At 33.3% G+C, this 17648-nt stretch overlaps 2 protein-coding genes across 3 annotated transcripts in view; both read left to right on the top strand.

The window, feature by feature from the left end:
- The window catches only part of LOC116004375 (tRNA ligase 1), a 20469-nt gene extending 12943 nt beyond the window's left edge, over positions 1–7526 (top strand). Inside the window, exons 18-27 of one of the 2 annotated variants that reach the window (XM_031244401.1) lie at positions 1347–1454; positions 1836–1933; positions 2708–2768; positions 3661–3737; positions 3818–3889; positions 3978–4054; positions 5009–5089; positions 5793–5895; positions 6341–6493; positions 6869–7526. In XM_031244401.1, the coding sequence (XP_031100261.1) occupies positions 1347–1454; positions 1836–1933; positions 2708–2768; positions 3661–3737; positions 3818–3889; positions 3978–4054; positions 5009–5089; positions 5793–5895; positions 6341–6493; positions 6869–7261 (1223 nt within the window). In that variant the 3' untranslated portion in view covers positions 7262–7526. The remainder of the gene's footprint in view (positions 1–1346; positions 1455–1835; positions 1934–2707; positions 2769–3660; positions 3738–3817; positions 3890–3977; positions 4055–5008; positions 5090–5792; positions 5896–6340; positions 6494–6868) is intronic. The other variant, XM_031244402.1, reaches the window with a different exon arrangement.
- Positions 7527–7807: 281 nt separating this feature from the next.
- Positions 7808–10560, top strand: LOC116005211 (vicilin-like seed storage protein At2g28490). Its single transcript, XM_031245473.1, has 5 exons — positions 7808–8387; positions 8543–8733; positions 8943–9023; positions 9207–9596; positions 10000–10560. Exons 1-5 carry the CDS (start codon positions 8099–8101, stop codon positions 10393–10395), a joined length of 1347 nt encoding a protein of 448 aa, XP_031101333.1. The 5' UTR covers positions 7808–8098; the 3' UTR covers positions 10396–10560.
- Positions 10561–17648: the final 7088 nt, after the last annotated feature.

The following is a 17648-nucleotide window of genomic DNA, read 5'->3' as shown; positions in this document are numbered from 1 at the left end:
GGGGGGTCCCCCCCCCCCCCCCCCAGTTGTTTAGCTGTATATTATGTTGCTTCTGTGCTTTGCATGTTCATCTGATATATTTCATGCCTTGTAAGAAGCTTTTTAAAGTTTGTGCTTTTAATTTGCTTTTCATTTTGCAAAATGCATCCATGGAAAGGGGAGTATCCTAATAGTGCCCTTTCTTTGATCAGTTTCTTTAATAGCCCAAATTTGTGTTGATTTTTGTGCTTTCTGTATGCTCATTGTAACTTGTATTTGTGGTGTCTCTTTGGCACCTTATATATATAGGGAAGGGTTAAGGTGCGGGGAAGGGTTGTTGTGCGGTTACGCACCATAAGCATTACAATGGTGCACCTTAAGTACACAAATCACGCACCTTAAGTACACAGACAAAACACCTTAAAAATACAAACCACGCGCACCTTAAGTACACAAACCATGCACCTTAAGAACAGGTTTTAAAATGGTGCACCTTAAGTGTCTATATATATATATATATAATGTATTCACCTATCAAAAGTGAAAAGTATATGCTTGAGAAATACGGAGTACTATTTTCTTTTCTAGTGAACGAAAATAGGAATTTGTGTCATGTTTCTGAGGTATTTACATACTACTTTGTAATTTGTGTACTTTGATTGTCCTCTCTCAATAAATAGGAACATTTTTCCATTCAACTTGCCATGTTTCTTTTTCAAGATGTCACAAAAACATTGCCCACTACTGGACTTCTAAGAACATTTAATATAAGTTTGTAAAATGCTCTAATGCCTTTCAACATTAAACCAGACTACATGTATCAAATACAAACCAAAGGTATTATTGGAATACTTCAGCAAAAGAAGTAGGTGTAAAAGCATGAAATTAGCTTTTTCATAGACCATGTGCCATGTCAAATGCCAATAAAACTGCGAGTATTCTAGAAGCAATGCATTATTAATTTAACTGCACATGATGCACAAATGTCAAATCATTTATTATTTATGGAAAATGATGATGTGAAAGTGGGAGTGAGTCTAGGATTTCTCTTTATTTATTTTTGATAACTTACCTTGGAATCATTTGCAGTAAGAAAATTAATGCGATAAATCAAGAAGAGAAATGGACTGGTACTCATATGCAGGCTTAAGTAAGACTGAAAACCTGTGTGGTGAGATTCCAAACGTATGAAGCTTAATAATAATTTGTCTGTTGCAAAGTTGAATTGCTTGAAAAATAATTGAAGTATATGCTTGTATCCTGATATTTAAAAGGATTTGTATTATAACATTAACTTTCCTTTGATGGTGTCAGACATAGCTGCCAGTTGCTGCTATGTTTTCGTTTTGATCAGTTTTAAATTGCAGGAATACCTGGTTGTGCTAAATCTGCACTATGTAAGGAAATATTGAATGCCCCAGGAGGTCTTGGGGATGATCGGCCACTTCAAAGTTTAATGGGTGATCTTATTAAAGGTATATGGATGGACCTTCAGTAGTTCATTCAATAAACTGTTGTGGTTGTGGTGATCTATGGTCATTCCCCTCCCCCTTTCCCCCCCCTCCCCCTCCCTTTTTCTTTTCTTTTCTTTTCTTTTCTTTCTTTTCACTAAGGATGAAATACATGCGAAGTGGACTTTGACTGTACAGAGACCACTAAACTGCCCTGATATTCTCCTAGGATTAGAATGCAACCCATTAGTCCATCAACCGTTTATTGAAAAGCAAAGTGCTATTTGGTTCTTTCTTGCTACAAAATTAGATGGGCTTTCAGTTGATGTCAAAGCCTGAGAATTTTAATTACCAACTCCTTATCAATTACCTTGTCTTTGGATCATTTTTCGTTTATATCAACAGGTAGATACTGGCAGAAGGTTGCTGATGCACGCAGGGCAAAGTCTTATTCAGTAATGCTTGCTGACAAGAATGCACCAAACGAGGAAGTCTGGAGACAGGTAATATTTGTTATTTATTTGCTTACATCTCTCCATTAGTATAATTCAGTGTCAAGCACTTCTGCATTTAACTATGTACACCCTAGCTATCAATGGCTGTTAATTGAAGGTCTTATGAGAGATCATACTAGAATGGTGCAAAAGGTTATCAAAGCAACCTCAACTGGGATAAATTGTATTACTTAGAAGTTTTTATTGTTCAGTAGTAACTCAAACTTGCATCGATAATCCTGTGTTCGTTTTGTCTGTACTTTAGATGGCACCTCCTTGAGTCCTTGGTGCCAGTTAATACATCCATTTTTCTTATCAAAAAATAAATAAAAATGGAAAATAGTTTAGGTGTTTCTTTGAAGGACATGAAGAGAAGGAATTTGGATTTTGTGAGAGAAGTTGAAGAAGTGCTTGGTGTGCTCATTGGTGCTAAAATCTTTTCAAAGATTTTGGTCTGTACTTTCCACTGCTTTGCTTCTTCCTAGGGATGAGGTCTTGCTAATCCCCCCTCCTAACAGCTTTCATGGAAGAATAGGTCTTGCCTTTCCACAATATATGGCATAGGGACTTGTAGGTTCCTTTCTTCATTCGGATAAAGATGGCACTTCATCATTTTATGTGGTGAATGGAAGACAAAATTTAGAACAAAGGTTGCTATAGATGGCACATCTGATCTGGACCCCCAGCTTATGTTATTCTCTCCTCTGCTTGTATACATTATAACATTTTTAATTGAGCAACCTAAATATTTTTGCCCATGACAAATGCATTTTATTTGTGCAGATTGAGGATATGTGTCGAAGCACCAAATCATCTGCAATTCCAGTTGTGCCTGACTCAGAAGGTTTTGAAAAATTTTTGGTTTTATTCTTTTTGTAATGTCTTAATTTTCTAAAGTCTACAGCTAGATTGCTATACATGTTAGCTTCCATAGAGTATTAAAGAAGTACTTTGCCATACTTCTTCACGATTGCATTATGGTGCTATTATATACTCCTGATTTTCCTGTACTTTTACTTTGTTGGATTATACTTATTTTTATTTCCACTTGCTGCATTTGCCAACCTTATTCAATGGAGAAAATAGCATCACTGAAGGAATGGGACATGAATCTATGTGCCTTTCTTTGAGTGCTGAATTTGCTATGTCATTAGTTTTTTCTGTCTTTTTTTTTTTTCAGAATGTCTCTCAAGTCAAATTTGCTTTTATCATTATTTTATTCAGGGTGTCTCCGGTGTCAAATTTGCTGTATCATTTTTTTTTTCAGAACTCCAGTTTCAGATTTGCTATATCATTATTTTCTTCAGAATGTCTCCAGTGTCATCATGATGTATAACTGTCTCTTTCTAGATTGTCGCTGTGCATCTCTTAGTATGCTCTGAGCTAAAAGCTGGTGTCGTCAAGCAATTTGGATACTGCAAATCAATCGATTATATGTATAAAATTGAAGTAATGAATTGATGAAGCAAAGCAGGAGATTCTAAATATTGTACGACATAATTGATAGTGCTCCATATCCAACTTCGTTCTTTCTACCTGTGTATCCATGTGTCCTTACATTGGACTACGTTGACCTTAATTTTCCTTCCCCAATTTTTTTTAGATTTTTTGGTTTGTACTGGTAGTAGGTTTTGGTTGGATCTTGGTTAATGTAACATTCTCTTTCTGTTTGTTCATTGAATCCTTGTGTATATTTAAAAGCTGTAATTCTGACTCTTATTTCACTAAACATGCAGGAACTGAAAGAAATCCATTTTCGCTTGATGCTCTTGCCGTTTTCATATTTCGAGTCCTACACCGAGTTAATCATCCGGTACATCACTCTTCCTTTTTATATGGCATTCTACTCTGCTGAGTCTCATGGTTGATGAATCTCTTTTCTTCACCACACAGGGAAATCTTGACAAGTCATCACCAAATGCTGGCTATGTATTGCTAATGTTTTATGATCTTTATGATGGCAGGGTAAAATTTTTTAATTAATTGTTAAGATTCTTGGTGATGTATGTCATTTTAAAATTGCATTCACATACATTTGTCCATGTTTTCTTAGAGTCGAGAGGAGTTTGAGACTGATCTGATCGGACGTTTTGGCTCACTTGTCAAAATACCTTTACTAAAATCCGAAAGGTCAGAATGATTTCTTCAGTACATTTTATCCATCATGATATTGGCTTTAGTTATCTTCAATCTGATTGATTGATTCACTTTCTCTTGCATTAAAGACGTTTGCTATCCATCAGTTCTTGATTGGATATTCTCTTGATTTGAATGGTTTCTCAAAGGATGAGTTGTCTGTGCACTCTAGTGTATTACTAGTGAAAGTAAAGGCAACCTAAATGGCATTAGCAAGGTGAAGTCTGAACAAACCAGGGAAATGAGAGAACTTATGGTTCTTAAGCATTATATATGTATGGAATTTGGTTTTCAGGTCCCAATCAATTTCAGATTCCCAAATCTCTAATCAATCAAAATTGAACAATGTTTGTGCCCCCCAACTATTAACACTGCATCTTTATGTTTTTTTCATCCTTCTATTGATCTCTTGTCATGGGATGTAATTATAGTCAATAATACTGAATTGTATTTGAATTTCACGTTTTCACCAAATGAAGCATCTAGTTTTCTGATGAGATAAGCAGTTCTTACAACATATCCATTTCATTGATGTATGCTGAATGGGTGCATCATGTGTGCTTTGGGAATATGAAGTACTGCACTACTGCTAGAGTCTGATAGTAATGTTAAGTTTTCATGGCTACGGAACTGAACAGAAGTTTATCAAAAGTGAAAAGAGAGCAGTGCTTGTTAGTGATATTACCTGAAGGAGGATGTGGAATTTGGGAGTTCCAATAAAACAGCAAAATGATGCAATTTATTAAAATGATAATGTTCCTAGAGTCTTCTTATAATTTTTGCACCTTAAAGCCCTCATTTGATATAAAGGTTTCCATTTTACTTCTTGTAATATCCTTTTAGAGTTTTGGTTGCGACAGGTCATTTCTATCATCAATTATTGGTTTTTTATCTTTCAATTTGTTTTCCAAAAACATCATGCATATTTTTCTACAATACAATGTGAAGGTCTCCTTTACCGGATTCTGTGAAGTCTATTTTGGAGGAAGGAATGAAGTTGTACCATCTCCATACTAGTAGGCATCGGAGGTGAGCAAAATATTATATTCAGTTCTTTGCTAGTTGATAGACTCCTCATTCATACTTTAAAATAAATAAATAAATAAATTTTCTTGCACTGTGAATTGCTTTTAGTGGTAGAAATGTTTGTAGTGTACTGGTTTGATATATCATTCCCCAAATTTTACCTGAATTGTAACTTCATAATGTTTCTCCAAATCTTTACTCTTTGATCAATAGTTGGTACTGAAATTTTATATTCCTGCTCTGGGTTTATTCCTCTCATTTAGGTAAGTCTCAAACACTGTCCTTTCTGAAAATAGGATTGCTTAATTGATATATCACAATCCATTTGATGCTTTTGTGAGGCCCCTTATGCACTGATTCTGTGTCATTGGGGTGCTCCATGTGTCATTTTCTGGAAGCATCTCTTATAACATTCTGTAAATGGAAGACAGGAAGAGTAATCTAAAGCACTTTATGCAGAGTACTTCTTTGCCTGAAATATTAACATCTTCTCTTCTTGGCTTTCATTTTGTCTTGTTATCATTTTCTTATTAGTAACTCTTAATCACTAACTACTGCACCAATGTTCTTCTATATTTCTTTAGAAATGTTGTGTTTAACACTGTTTATTCATTCTGGAATTTGGAGGTCTCTATATCAACTTATCCTCCTCCTCTTTGTACATGCACACATGTAAATAATAGAATCATTTTCTTTGTTCTGGCAGGTTGGAGCCAGCAAAAGGGACATTTGCAAAAGAGTGGGCTAAATGGGAGAAAGAACTACGAGATGTGTTGTTTGCAAATGCTGACTATCTTAATTCAATACAGGTCACTGCAGATGTCATAGCATCATCACATGATTTTGCATTCTTCTATAATTTGTCAGGCATATTCCATTGGTTTTCTCTTTCATTTTCCTGAAAAGTGTATAGTTGAGATTATTAACCATGATATTTAGTTCCCGGCTGCCCGCTGCACTGCTGTTGAGGCTAAAAAAAATAAAAGAATTACCATGTTGCATTACCCCCCCCCCCCCCCCCCCCCCCCCCCCCCCNCCCCCCCCCCCCCCCCCTTCCACATTTAGGGAAACAGTGTTGATAGAAGTGACTGTTTGAATCAAACAATTTAGCACCAATCCTTTAAAACAAGAAGAATATAGAGCCAAGGAAGCTCAATATGCATAAGATCATGGTGTTGAGTCTGCTCTTACCACTGCCAAAGTCTTGCTTCCGTCTAGTTGGTGTCATGTAATATTGTGCTCCACACTTTTCAGGTTCCATTTGAATTTGCTGTTAAACAAGTATTGGAACAACTGAGGTCTATTGCTACGGGTGAGACACCAGCAATTGAGAAGAGGAAGCTTGGAACAATTGTGTTTGCTGCCGTCAGCTTGCCTGTTACAGAAATCCAAAGTCTTCTTGATAATGTAAGCTTGTTTTCCCCCCTCTTCACTTCTCTATCTGCATTGCCTGTTACAATGTTTCCATCTGTTTATACATATGTGTTACCTAGCTTGTTTGGCCCAGTCAAACAGAGGTTTTTCTAAACAGCTTTTATCTAGTACTCCTTGAAAAAGAGGTTGCATCTTGTTATCTGGCCTGAAATGCCACTGTGATTTTTATTGTTTGGTTGAGCTTCTTCTTTTTAGAGTAGATGAGCTCCAAGATAAGTTAGGCCAACAAACACAATATTTCTGCAAATTGAATCATATCTACTAGTAGCAAATCTCTTATACACATCACAATCCACAGTTTGGGAGGCTAAACTTTTCATCTAACGATCTGATTAACAATTTGGACAGTTGGGTAAGAAAGACTCTGAAGCCGGATCTTTTCTTAAGGACAAAAACTTGGAAAGCCGCCTTCAAAAGGCTCACGTGACACTTGCTCATAAAGGAAGTCACAGTGTGGCAGCTCTTGCAAGTTTTGCTCCCTTTCTTCATCAACAGGTGCCTGTAGAAATAACGGCTCTATTATTCTCTGAAAGGGTGGCTGCACTTGAAGCTTGCATTGGCTCTATTAATGGTGAAAAGATTCACTCTAAAAATGAATGGTCTCACGTGACATTATGGACCAGCAAAGGAACTGCGCCTGTAGAAGCCAATTCACTACCGCAATTACTTCAAGAAGGAAAGGCCAAGCGTGTAGAGATTGAGCCACCCATCGCAATAACAGGAGTCATTCAATTCTATTGATTGCTGTTTTCAATCAGTTTCTTACGAAAATAATTCATTCAATATGTGAACTGCAAAAAAAATTGGCAATTTTGAATGCCTAGTTGGGGGTATGAATTTTGCAGGAAAGGGGTACTTATAGTCGTTGAAATTAGGAATGCTGCATAGTGGTCAGCTCTTCAAAATTCGTTTGTATATAGCATTCAGTCTTTACTCTCGATCCTATAGAGTAATAGGCATATTTGCAAATTATAGAGTTTCTGAAGTTCTTCAGAAAATTAGACAATTCTCCACTTACTTCACGCATTTAACATCCAACACATGATTATGTGCGAAAGTAGCACATATATACGGCAAATGATTACGTGGGTAACTAGACACATACACTGATACACGCAAAAAGAATGCTATTTGTGTTATATAAAGTATTTTGTTATTTGATTTGTTGGGTTATATCTCATTTTAAGGAGATAGAATTCAAATAAAGTGGGTTGTATTAAGCTAAGGGAGCTGCAATTTAAACCTCCTTGGTGTTTGATATAGTGTGAATACTGTTCATAGTACCTTAGAATTTGCACAACAAATTAAAGCAATGTAAGTACGAAAGGGAAAAAGGGCGAAATGTAATATAGCACAGGCAAACAAAATAAAAGAGGAATTGAAGTTGGGGTTGGTACGGCAGTGATGTGTGTGTCTACACTAGAAAGCGCCAGCATGGGTTGCAAATCATGCATGGCTTACACCTGTCTCCCCCAGCTCTGCATAAACCTCTGCTCATCACTCATCACCGTTTCAACCTTCCACACCCAACAAATTAAAGGGAGGAAAAGCAAATCTGATCTGCAGAGTAAGTGAAAAATGGGGAAGCAGCAGATGAGTGTGTTGGTGTTGGTGCTGGTGCTGGTTTTGGTCGCTTATTGTGCGAGTGGAAGAAGAGAGTTTGAAGGAGAAGAGAGAAGTGGGGGGCATAAAAAGATGTTCATTTTGCATGAAGCGAAAGAGGTGGTGAGAACCGAATCTGGAGAAATCAAAGTGGTGAGAGGTAGTAGTGGAAGATTGTTGCATATTGGGTTCATCACTATGGAGCCTCAAAGCTTGCTCATTCCTCAGTACCTTGATTCCCACCTCGTCCTCTACATTAACCAAGGTCGGTCGGTCGGAAATTGAAATTATATATTATTATTATTATATATGCTTAACGAACATTGACATCTAGCTATAGCTAGTGGCTAAAGAAGGATGGAGTATTAGATAGATGCAATTATTGATGTTACATACATATATAATACATACTACATACAGGGGAAGCAAGGATTGGACATGTGTATAAGGATGAATTGGCAGAAAGGAAAGTGAAATCCGGAGATATCTACACAATTGAAGCCGGCTCTGCTTTCTATGTGGAGAACACAGCACAAGGGCAGAGACTCCATATCATTTGCACCATTGTTCACACCTCTCAGTCTGACTTCAGAGGGGCAGATACTTTCCAGGTACAATTACTTTTTCATTATATTTCTCCAGTTAGTTTTGTATTTCTCGAGAAATGCTCTGCTCGTCTTACCAGACTACTGGATCTACTGATTATCCGTGTCTTTCGAGAATTAGTTTAATAGCTCATGGAGAATCATTTTTCATGTTTTAGTAATCAAATTTTTATTTTTCATTTTTCTAAGAAAATGACTAATTTCTCAAATTCCAGTCTTTCTTCATTGGTGGCGGCATGCATCCTACATCTGTTCTTGCCGGCTTTGATCCTTACACGCTATCAACCGCATTGAATGTGAGTCATCTTTACAATTATATACTATATATTTTCATAATCTTCTATATATATATTCTTCTTGATTGGTTTAGCATCATATTGCATGCCGCTTTAGTTTGATCTATCAGTATAATTATGGAGTACAGTACTGTACGTTCCTGTAACATATATAACACAACATACATACATACATACATACAGGTTTCAATGACAGAGATTTCGGAAGTTGTGGGCACCAAAGTGTCGGGTCCAATCGTGTCTTTAACAAACCCCAATTACACTACACCCCGTTTCTTGGACCTTCACCTCAAGAGAATTGTGCATTATTATTCTACTGATGCGGTGGCTGTGGGTGAAGTAGCGGAACAGCAGCAGCATTATTGGCCATGGCTGTTCATCAGGAAACTGTTCACCAATCCCTTCTTCAGCAACAAGGACGATGGAGATGATGGTGCTCCAGATTCTTACAATATCTTCGACAGAGATCCCGATTTCAGTAACGACTATGGGTGGAGCTTGGCTGTTGACGAAAACGATTATCCCCCTCTCAAAATCCCCGACGTTACTGTTTATCTAGTCAATCTCAAAGCGGTACTCACTCTATTACACTGCTCTAATCTTTTCAATAAGAGTAGATCGAGTTACTATTGCCTCCACTCAGGCTCAACTCACAACCCCTCAGGAAACAACTTATCTGTTTATCTAGTCAATCACAACCTCCAGAAACAACTTAACTGTTTATCTAGTCAATCTCATCGGCGGTATAATGCAGTATCTTTTCAATAAGAGTATAGTTACAATTGCCTCCACTGAGGCTGATCTGAACTCACAACTTCTCGATTTGTGTCACTGCACCACAAGGTCCTTGGCGCATGTAAATATATATAATCTACCTGAAATGATTATATATGCATGGTTTGAAATATAATGCGCATGTAAATATATATAATCTACCTGAAATGATTATATATGCATGGTTTGAAATATAATGCAGGGATCGATGATGGCGCCGCATGTAAATCCTAGGGCAATAGAGTATGGTATAGTGTTGGAAGGGACGGGAGAAGTTGAGGTGGTGTACCCTAACGGGACGCTAGCCATGAATGCGCAGGTACGCCAAGGAGACATGTTTTGGGTGCCGCGTTTCTTCCCGTTCTGCCAGATAGCGTCGAGGAACGGGCCGTTCGTGTTCTTCGGGTTCACCACCTCGGCCAAGGACAACCAGCCGCAGTTCTTGGTGGGCGAGGGTTCAGTGATGCAGTTGTTGAAAGGGCCGGAGTTAGCAGCGGGTCTTGGATTGAGCGAGGAGAGGGTTGAGGAGATTGTTGAGGCTCAACGTGGGCGTGCCATCTTGCCCTCCGCCTATGCCGCACCACCAGAGTCTATGTAGTATGTAGTAACTATGAATTAATTATATAATGTTAGAGGCTGCCTGCATGAATCCCAATTCCAAGTTGTTTTTTCTCATTTCGTTTGTATCTTGATTCTGTATTTTCTTGGTGGATGGGAGACTACTGTTTTCAAGTGGTAATATAACTAAGGTGTTTTTGTTTCACATAATGGTGCGCAAAAGGGCATACATTTTGCTGAGTGTTAATTATGTTTGGGGTTACTAGGTTTGACTAATTAATAGTATCAGCCACAAGATTTGAGTAGTTAATAGTATTAACTACAAGGTTTGACTAGTTAATAGTCTTTTCTAGTTGTAGAAAAATGTTCAGTGAATTGGTTCATAGCTCCTCACCTAACTTATTTTTTAAAAAGCTGATAGAAAAACGTTGTTGTGATCAATTTTTTTTTTGAATTCTAGAAGCAATACACTATTATAAAAAGTTAATAAATCAAGAAAAAATGGCACTTTTTCCCTCTAAGTTATGTGCATATAGCACTTTTCCCCCTAAGTTATTAAAGTGGCAGTTTTTCCCCCTCAGTTATTTTAAAAGTGGTAGTTTTTTCCCCTGAAATGTTAAATTGACATTTTTGTCCTTAAAAATAACTATTTCATTTATTTTTATTCTCCAAGCAATTATATTACTAATATGTATGGAAGATTACGGTTAGATACGAACCTAATCGAACACCGTAACAATTGAACTTAAAAAGTATGGACGGTTACGATTCAGAATCGAAAAAATAAAATAAAATAATTGTTAAATTTAGACTATTTTTAAATAAGAAATAAAATTATAAAAATAAATAAATAAGTTTTAATTGGCGGTTCAAAATCGAAATTGGAACAGAACCGTACTGATTTATCAAATAAGTGTATGATCATTTTCACTATATATGACTGTGGTTCAGTTCCGATTCAACAATTATTTAATTTTATTTTTTCGGTTCTGAATCGTAACCCGAACCGTCCATACTATTTCAGTATGATTGCTACCGTGTTTGGTTAGGTTCGAACCGAATCGTGATCATCCATACATATAAGTAATAATTTGTTAGAGAATAAAAATAATGAAATAATTATTTTTAAGGGTAAAAATGTCAATTTAATATTTTAGGGGGAAAAACTGACACTTTAATAACATAAGGGGAAAAAGTGCTATATGCACATAACATAGGAGGAAAAAGTGTCATTTTCCCATAAATCAAATAATAAACTATTATAAAAAGTTAATAAATCAAATAATTATATATTGATTGTTTAATCAAATTAAACAATTAATAGTGGTTAAAAAAGTTAATAAATCAAATAATTATATATTGATTGTTTAATTTATATATTGATTGTTTAATCAAATTAAACAATTAATGGTGGTCAAATAAGATTAATTTTTATTGATGTGTAATAGCTTGAATTCTGTTGATGTGTAATAAATTACATTAAATATATAATCTTAATAATCTCATGTGTGACATCGTGACCAGAATAGTAATTATTATTTTTACGTGGTTCGTAAAATATATTGACAATAGAATATCAGAAAGAGATATATTTTAATGTTTGGTTTGGCTTTACAATAAAGAATAGAATTTCACACTTACAATAGATTTTTTTTTTTGAGTACTATTGACTCTATTAGAATGTAGTATCTATTCATAATTACTTTCTCAACTAATTAAGCACAAAGAGTTAATTCCACACAATAGATTATTCTCTTTAATTTGCAATAGAAATACTCATTTTTAAAGCCTATTTAATTGGTATTAATTAGTTAATTAATTTGTATTCTTAGTAATTTCTTACCCACTTTTATTTGCGAATACAAATTTCAAACATGTTGAAGTATGCATTTCTTAATATTTTTTAAATGTATATATATTTCGTAAGAAATATGATCTCCTTGCGAATACAAATCGCAAACATGCCGAAGTATGCATTTTTTTAGTACAAAAAATGTGATCTAATAAACACTGTTCATAGCTACTTTCTCAAGTAAACTACTGAAGGTCAAAGAGTCCACACTCCCTTCCATGTGGAGTGTAAACTGAGTGCCACTAGATCACAAGAAAGTAAACTACTGAAGGTCAAAGAGTTCACTGAGACTCGAACCCACTCGCTTCCATGTGAGAGTATAAATTGAGTGTCACCAGATCACAAGGTCTTTGGCAAAACGAGATTTATGTTGAATTCTTATAAATAAATTACATTTTAAATTAAATGCTGTGTTTTTTTAATACAAGTTCACTCAAACTAAAGCATTGACTCAACTGCTTTAAGAACAAATTTTCTCCATTATAATCCAAAATTTAAAATAATTTTATTTTGTGTACAAATCTCAACAAATGTTTTCATTTTAGTCAAAGACCCTAAAGACCAACAATCCAAACAAATGTGAAGAAATCTTATCACTTGGAAAAAAGCTATGAATTTAGCCTCGACTCTTGAGCCTCAAGCTTGACAGCCACCAAAATTGAAAATAATCCTTATTTTAGACTATTCAAATCAAACATGATCTATGAACGACAAATCCGGCCTAGTATTATATATACTCAGAAATATTATGATAATTCCACGTTATAAATACAATAATAATTTGTTTTATTATTTACTTAAAATATTACTCCATATTTTTTTTTCTATTTATAATAGTCAATATTTTTATTATTCAACATTATTGCAAGTATCTTGATTATAAATACTCCTTCTGTCCCATCCTACTTAATATTCATTGGTCAAACCAACTCTTTTTTCTTTGTTTATTTTTTATTATTATTTTTTAATTGTTTTAAATTTGATTTTTTGTGTGTTTAATAATACTTTTAGTTTAGTTTCTAAATATATAAATTTTGTATATTAATACTAAATTTAATATTATAAAAAAATGAATTAAAAATAACTTCAATCAAGCCTCGTTAACTGAACCAGACACATGGAATGGAGGGAGTATTTATTATGTCAGGACATTGTTCTCTCTCGTAATTGGCTTGTATTTGAATCTTGTAAATCCTCAATAGTTGTTAAATATTTGTCATCTAGCTACATTGTCTATTTCATATATAAACAAACTCAAAAAAAAAAAAAAAAAAAAAAAAAAAAAAAAAAAAAAAAAAAAAAAATTTTCTCCATTATAATCCAAAATTTAAAATAATTTTATTTTGTGTACAAATCTCAACAAATGTTTTCATTTTAGTCAAAGACCCTAAAGACCAACAATCCAAACAAATGTGAAGAAATCTTATCACTTGGAAAAAGCTATGAATTTAGCCTCGACTCTTGAGCCTCAAGCTTGACAGCCACCAAAATTGAAAATAATCCTTATTTTAGACTATTCAAATCAAACATGATCTATGAACGACAAATCCGGCTAGTATTATATATACTCAGAAATATTATGATAATTCCACGTTATAAATACAATAATAATTTGTTTTATTATTTACTTAAAATATTACTCCATATTTTTTTTCTATTATAATAGTCAATATTTTTATTATTCAACATTATTGCAAGTATCTTGATTATAAATACTCCTTCTGTCCCATCCTACTTAATATTCATTGGTCAAACCAACTCTTTTTCTTTGTTTATTTTTTATTATTATTTTTTAATTGTTTTAAATTTGATTTTTGTGTGTTTAATAATACTTTTAGTTTAGTTTCTAAATATATAAATTTTGTATATTAATACTAAATTCTCCAAGCAATTATATTACTAATATGTATGGAAGATTACGGTTAGATACGAACCTAATCGAACACCGTAACAATTGAACTTAAAAAGTATGGACGGTTACGATTCAGAATCGAAAAAATAAAATAAATAATTGTTAAATTTAGACTATTTTAAATAAGAAATAAAATTATAAAAATAAATAAATAAGTTTTAATTGGCGGTTCAAAATCGAAATTGGAACAGAACCGTACTGATTTATCAAATAAGTGTATGATCATTTTCACTATATATGACTGTGGTTCAGTTCCGATTCAACAATTATTTAATTTTATTTTTTCGGTTCTGAATCGTAACCCGAACCGTCCATACTATTTCAGTATGATTGCTACCGTGTTTGGTTAGGTTCGAACCGAATCGTGATCATCCATACATATAAGTAATAATTTGTTAGAGAATAAAAATAATGAAATAATTATTTTTAAGGGTAAAAATGTCAATTTAATATTTTAGGGGGAAAAACTGACACTTTAATAACATAAGGGGAAAAAGTGCTATATGCACATAACATAGGAGGAAAAAGTGTCATTTTCCCATAAATCAAATAATAAACTATTATAAAAAGTTAATAAATCAAATAATTATATATTGATTGTTTAATCAAATTAAACAATTAATAGTGGTTAAAAAAGTTAATAAATCAAATAATTATATATTGATTGTTTAATTATATATTGATTGTTTAATCAAATTAAACAATTAATGGTGGTCAAATAAGATTAATTTTATTGATGTGTAATAGCTTGAATTCTGTTGATGTGTAATAAATTACATTAAATATATAATCTTAATAATCTCATGTGTGACATCGTGACCAGAATAGTAATTATTATTTTTACGTGGTTCGTAAAATATATTGACAATAGAATATCAGAAAGAGATATATTTTAATGTTTGGTTTGGCTTTACAATAAAGAATAGAATTTCACACTTACAATAGATTTTTTTTTTTGAGTACTATTGACTCTATTAGAATGTAGTATCTATTCATAATTACTTTCTCAACTAATTAAGCACAAAGAGTTAATTCCACACAATAGATTATTCTCTTTAATTTGCAATAGAAATACTCATTTTTAAAGCCTATTTAATTGGTATTAATTAGTTAATTAATTTGTATTCTTAGTAATTTCTTACCCACTTTTATTTGCGAATACAAATTTCAAACATGTTGAAGTATGCATTTCTTAATATTTTTTAAATGTATATATATTTCGTAAGAAATATGATCTCCTTGCGAATACAAATCGCAAACATGCCGAAGTATGCATTTTTTTAGTACAAAAAATGTGATCTAATAAACACTGTTCATAGCTACTTTCTCAAGTAAACTACTGAAGGTCAAAGAGTCCACACTCCCTTCCATGTGGAGTGTAAACTGAGTGCCACTAGATCACAAGAAAGTAAACTACTGAAGGTCAAAGAGTTCACTGAGACTCGAACCCACTCGCTTCCATGTGAGAGTATAAATTGAGTGTCACCAGATCACAAGGTCTTTGGCAAAACGAGATTTATGTTGAATTCTTATAAATAAATTACATTTTAAATTAAATGCTGTGTTTTTTTAATACAAGTTCACTCAAACTAAAGCATTGACTCAACTGCTTTAAGAACAAATTTTCTCCATTATAATCCAAAATTTAAAATAATTTTATTTTGTGTACAAATCTCAACAAATGTTTTCATTTTAGTCAAAGACCCTAAAGACCAACAATCCAAACAAATGTGAAGAAATCTTATCACTTGGAAAAAGCTATGAATTTAGCCTCGACTCTTGAGCCTCAAGCTTGACAGCCACCAAAATTGAAAATAATCCTTATTTTAGACTATTCAAATCAAACATGATCTATGAACGACAAATCCGGCTAGTATTATATATACTCAGAAATATTATGATAATTCCACGTTATAAATACAATAATAATTTGTTTTATTATTTACTTAAAATATTACTCCATATTTTTTTTCTATTATAATAGTCAATATTTTTATTATTCAACATTATTGCAAGTATCTTGATTATAAATACTCCTTCTGTCCCATCCTACTTAATATTCATTGGTCAAACCAACTCTTTTTCTTTGTTTATTTTTTATTATTATTTTTTAATTGTTTTAAATTTGATTTTTTGTGTTTTAATAATACTTTTAGTTTAGTTTCTAAATATATAAATTTTGTATATTAATACTAAATTTAATATTATAAAAAAATGAATTAAAAATAACTTCAATCAAGCCTCGTTAACTGAACCAGACACATGGAATGGAGGAGTATTTATTATGTCAGGACATTGTTCTCTCTCGTAATTGGCTTGTATTTGAATCTTGTAAATCCTCAATAGTTGTTAAATATTTGTCATCTAGCTACATTGTCTATTTCATATATAAACAAACTCAAAAAAAAAAAAAAAAAAAAAAAAAAAACACACACACACACACACTTTTTGAGAGCCCAATAAACGTGTGAAAGGCATGTCCAGTGGTGTTGCGTGCCTGAACTCTTTCGATGTGCTTTACTTATTTATTTGTAGTTGCCAACAAGATCCAGATATTGCCCATCTAAGATTGTGTTCATCCATGAAACGAATGAAATTGTAATCATACGTGGCATTGTCATTTTTTTTTATCCACTTGAGCTTGCAAGACTTTCAAATATACTTTTACCTATTAAAGCATCCACAATAGTGGATTTTGGAATGTTTTTGCAAGTTTTAAAGCATACGTGGAGGAGAGAGAAATAGGAGAGAGTGTGTCTAAGGTCTTTGCAGGAGATGCTTGGTTTTTGTAGAAATAGTGGGCCCACAAAAAAAAACAAAGAAGTTCCCTAGTGCACATGCACTCCACGCGTCCGTTGGACGCGTTATTTCCTTTGTTTTTTTCTTTCTTTCCCTTGTCTCTCATATGTTCTCTTTCATAGTCACCACTAAAAAAAATCCTCAAAAACTATGCCTAACGAGAATGCTCTTAATAATTAGAACCAATGCCAAGCAAGTGTTAGGTGAGTGGGCCCAAATTTTAAAATGGTATTATTATTGTTGTTGTTGTTATTATTATTATTATAGATGGAAAGAGTATGGTATCAATTAGCATTGTACTTCTTGTATCTAGTGCAGGTTTAAAATTTTAGAACATATTGAGTTTGTACCAGGTATTGTGGGGGACATTTGGCACAAATTCAGTACATTTACCATTCATTTTGGGATATAGTACCACGTACAAAAAGTTTCCATGATAATCAACAATAAATTTTCTATTATTATTATATCGTTATTTGAAAGTGAGTTAAAATTGTATGGACGTAAAGAAAACAATTTTAATATTATAAAAAAATGAATTAAAAATAACTTCAATCAAGCCTCGTTAACTGAACCAGACACATGGAATGGAGGGAGTATTTATTATGTCAGGACATTGTTCTCTCTCGTAATTGGCTTGTATTTGAATCTTGTAAATCCTCAATAGTTGTTAAATATTTGTCATCTAGCTACATTGTCTATTTCATATATAAACAAACTCAAAAAAAAA

Source organism: Ipomoea triloba, chromosome 14 (genome assembly GCF_003576645.1).
Source record: "Ipomoea triloba cultivar NCNSP0323 chromosome 14, ASM357664v1".
In the NCBI taxonomy this organism is placed as follows: domain Eukaryota; kingdom Viridiplantae; phylum Streptophyta; class Magnoliopsida; order Solanales; family Convolvulaceae; genus Ipomoea; species Ipomoea triloba.
The sequence above is the reverse complement of the archived record's forward strand: the minus strand, read 5'-3'. Positions and strand labels throughout refer to the sequence as shown.

Excerpts from the sequence above, each read along its gene's own strand:
- LOC116005211 (XM_031245473.1), top strand. The coding sequence starts at position 8,099 with ATGGGGAAGCAGCAGATGAGTGTGTTGGTGTTGGTGCTGGTGCTGGTT. Across the intron at positions 8,388-8,542 it reads CGTCCTCTACATTAACCAAG|GGGAAGCAAGGATTGGACAT; the intron begins GTCGGTCGGTCG and ends TACTACATACAG. Across the intron at positions 8,734-8,942 it reads GAGGGGCAGATACTTTCCAG|TCTTTCTTCATTGGTGGCGG; the intron begins GTACAATTACTT and ends CTCAAATTCCAG.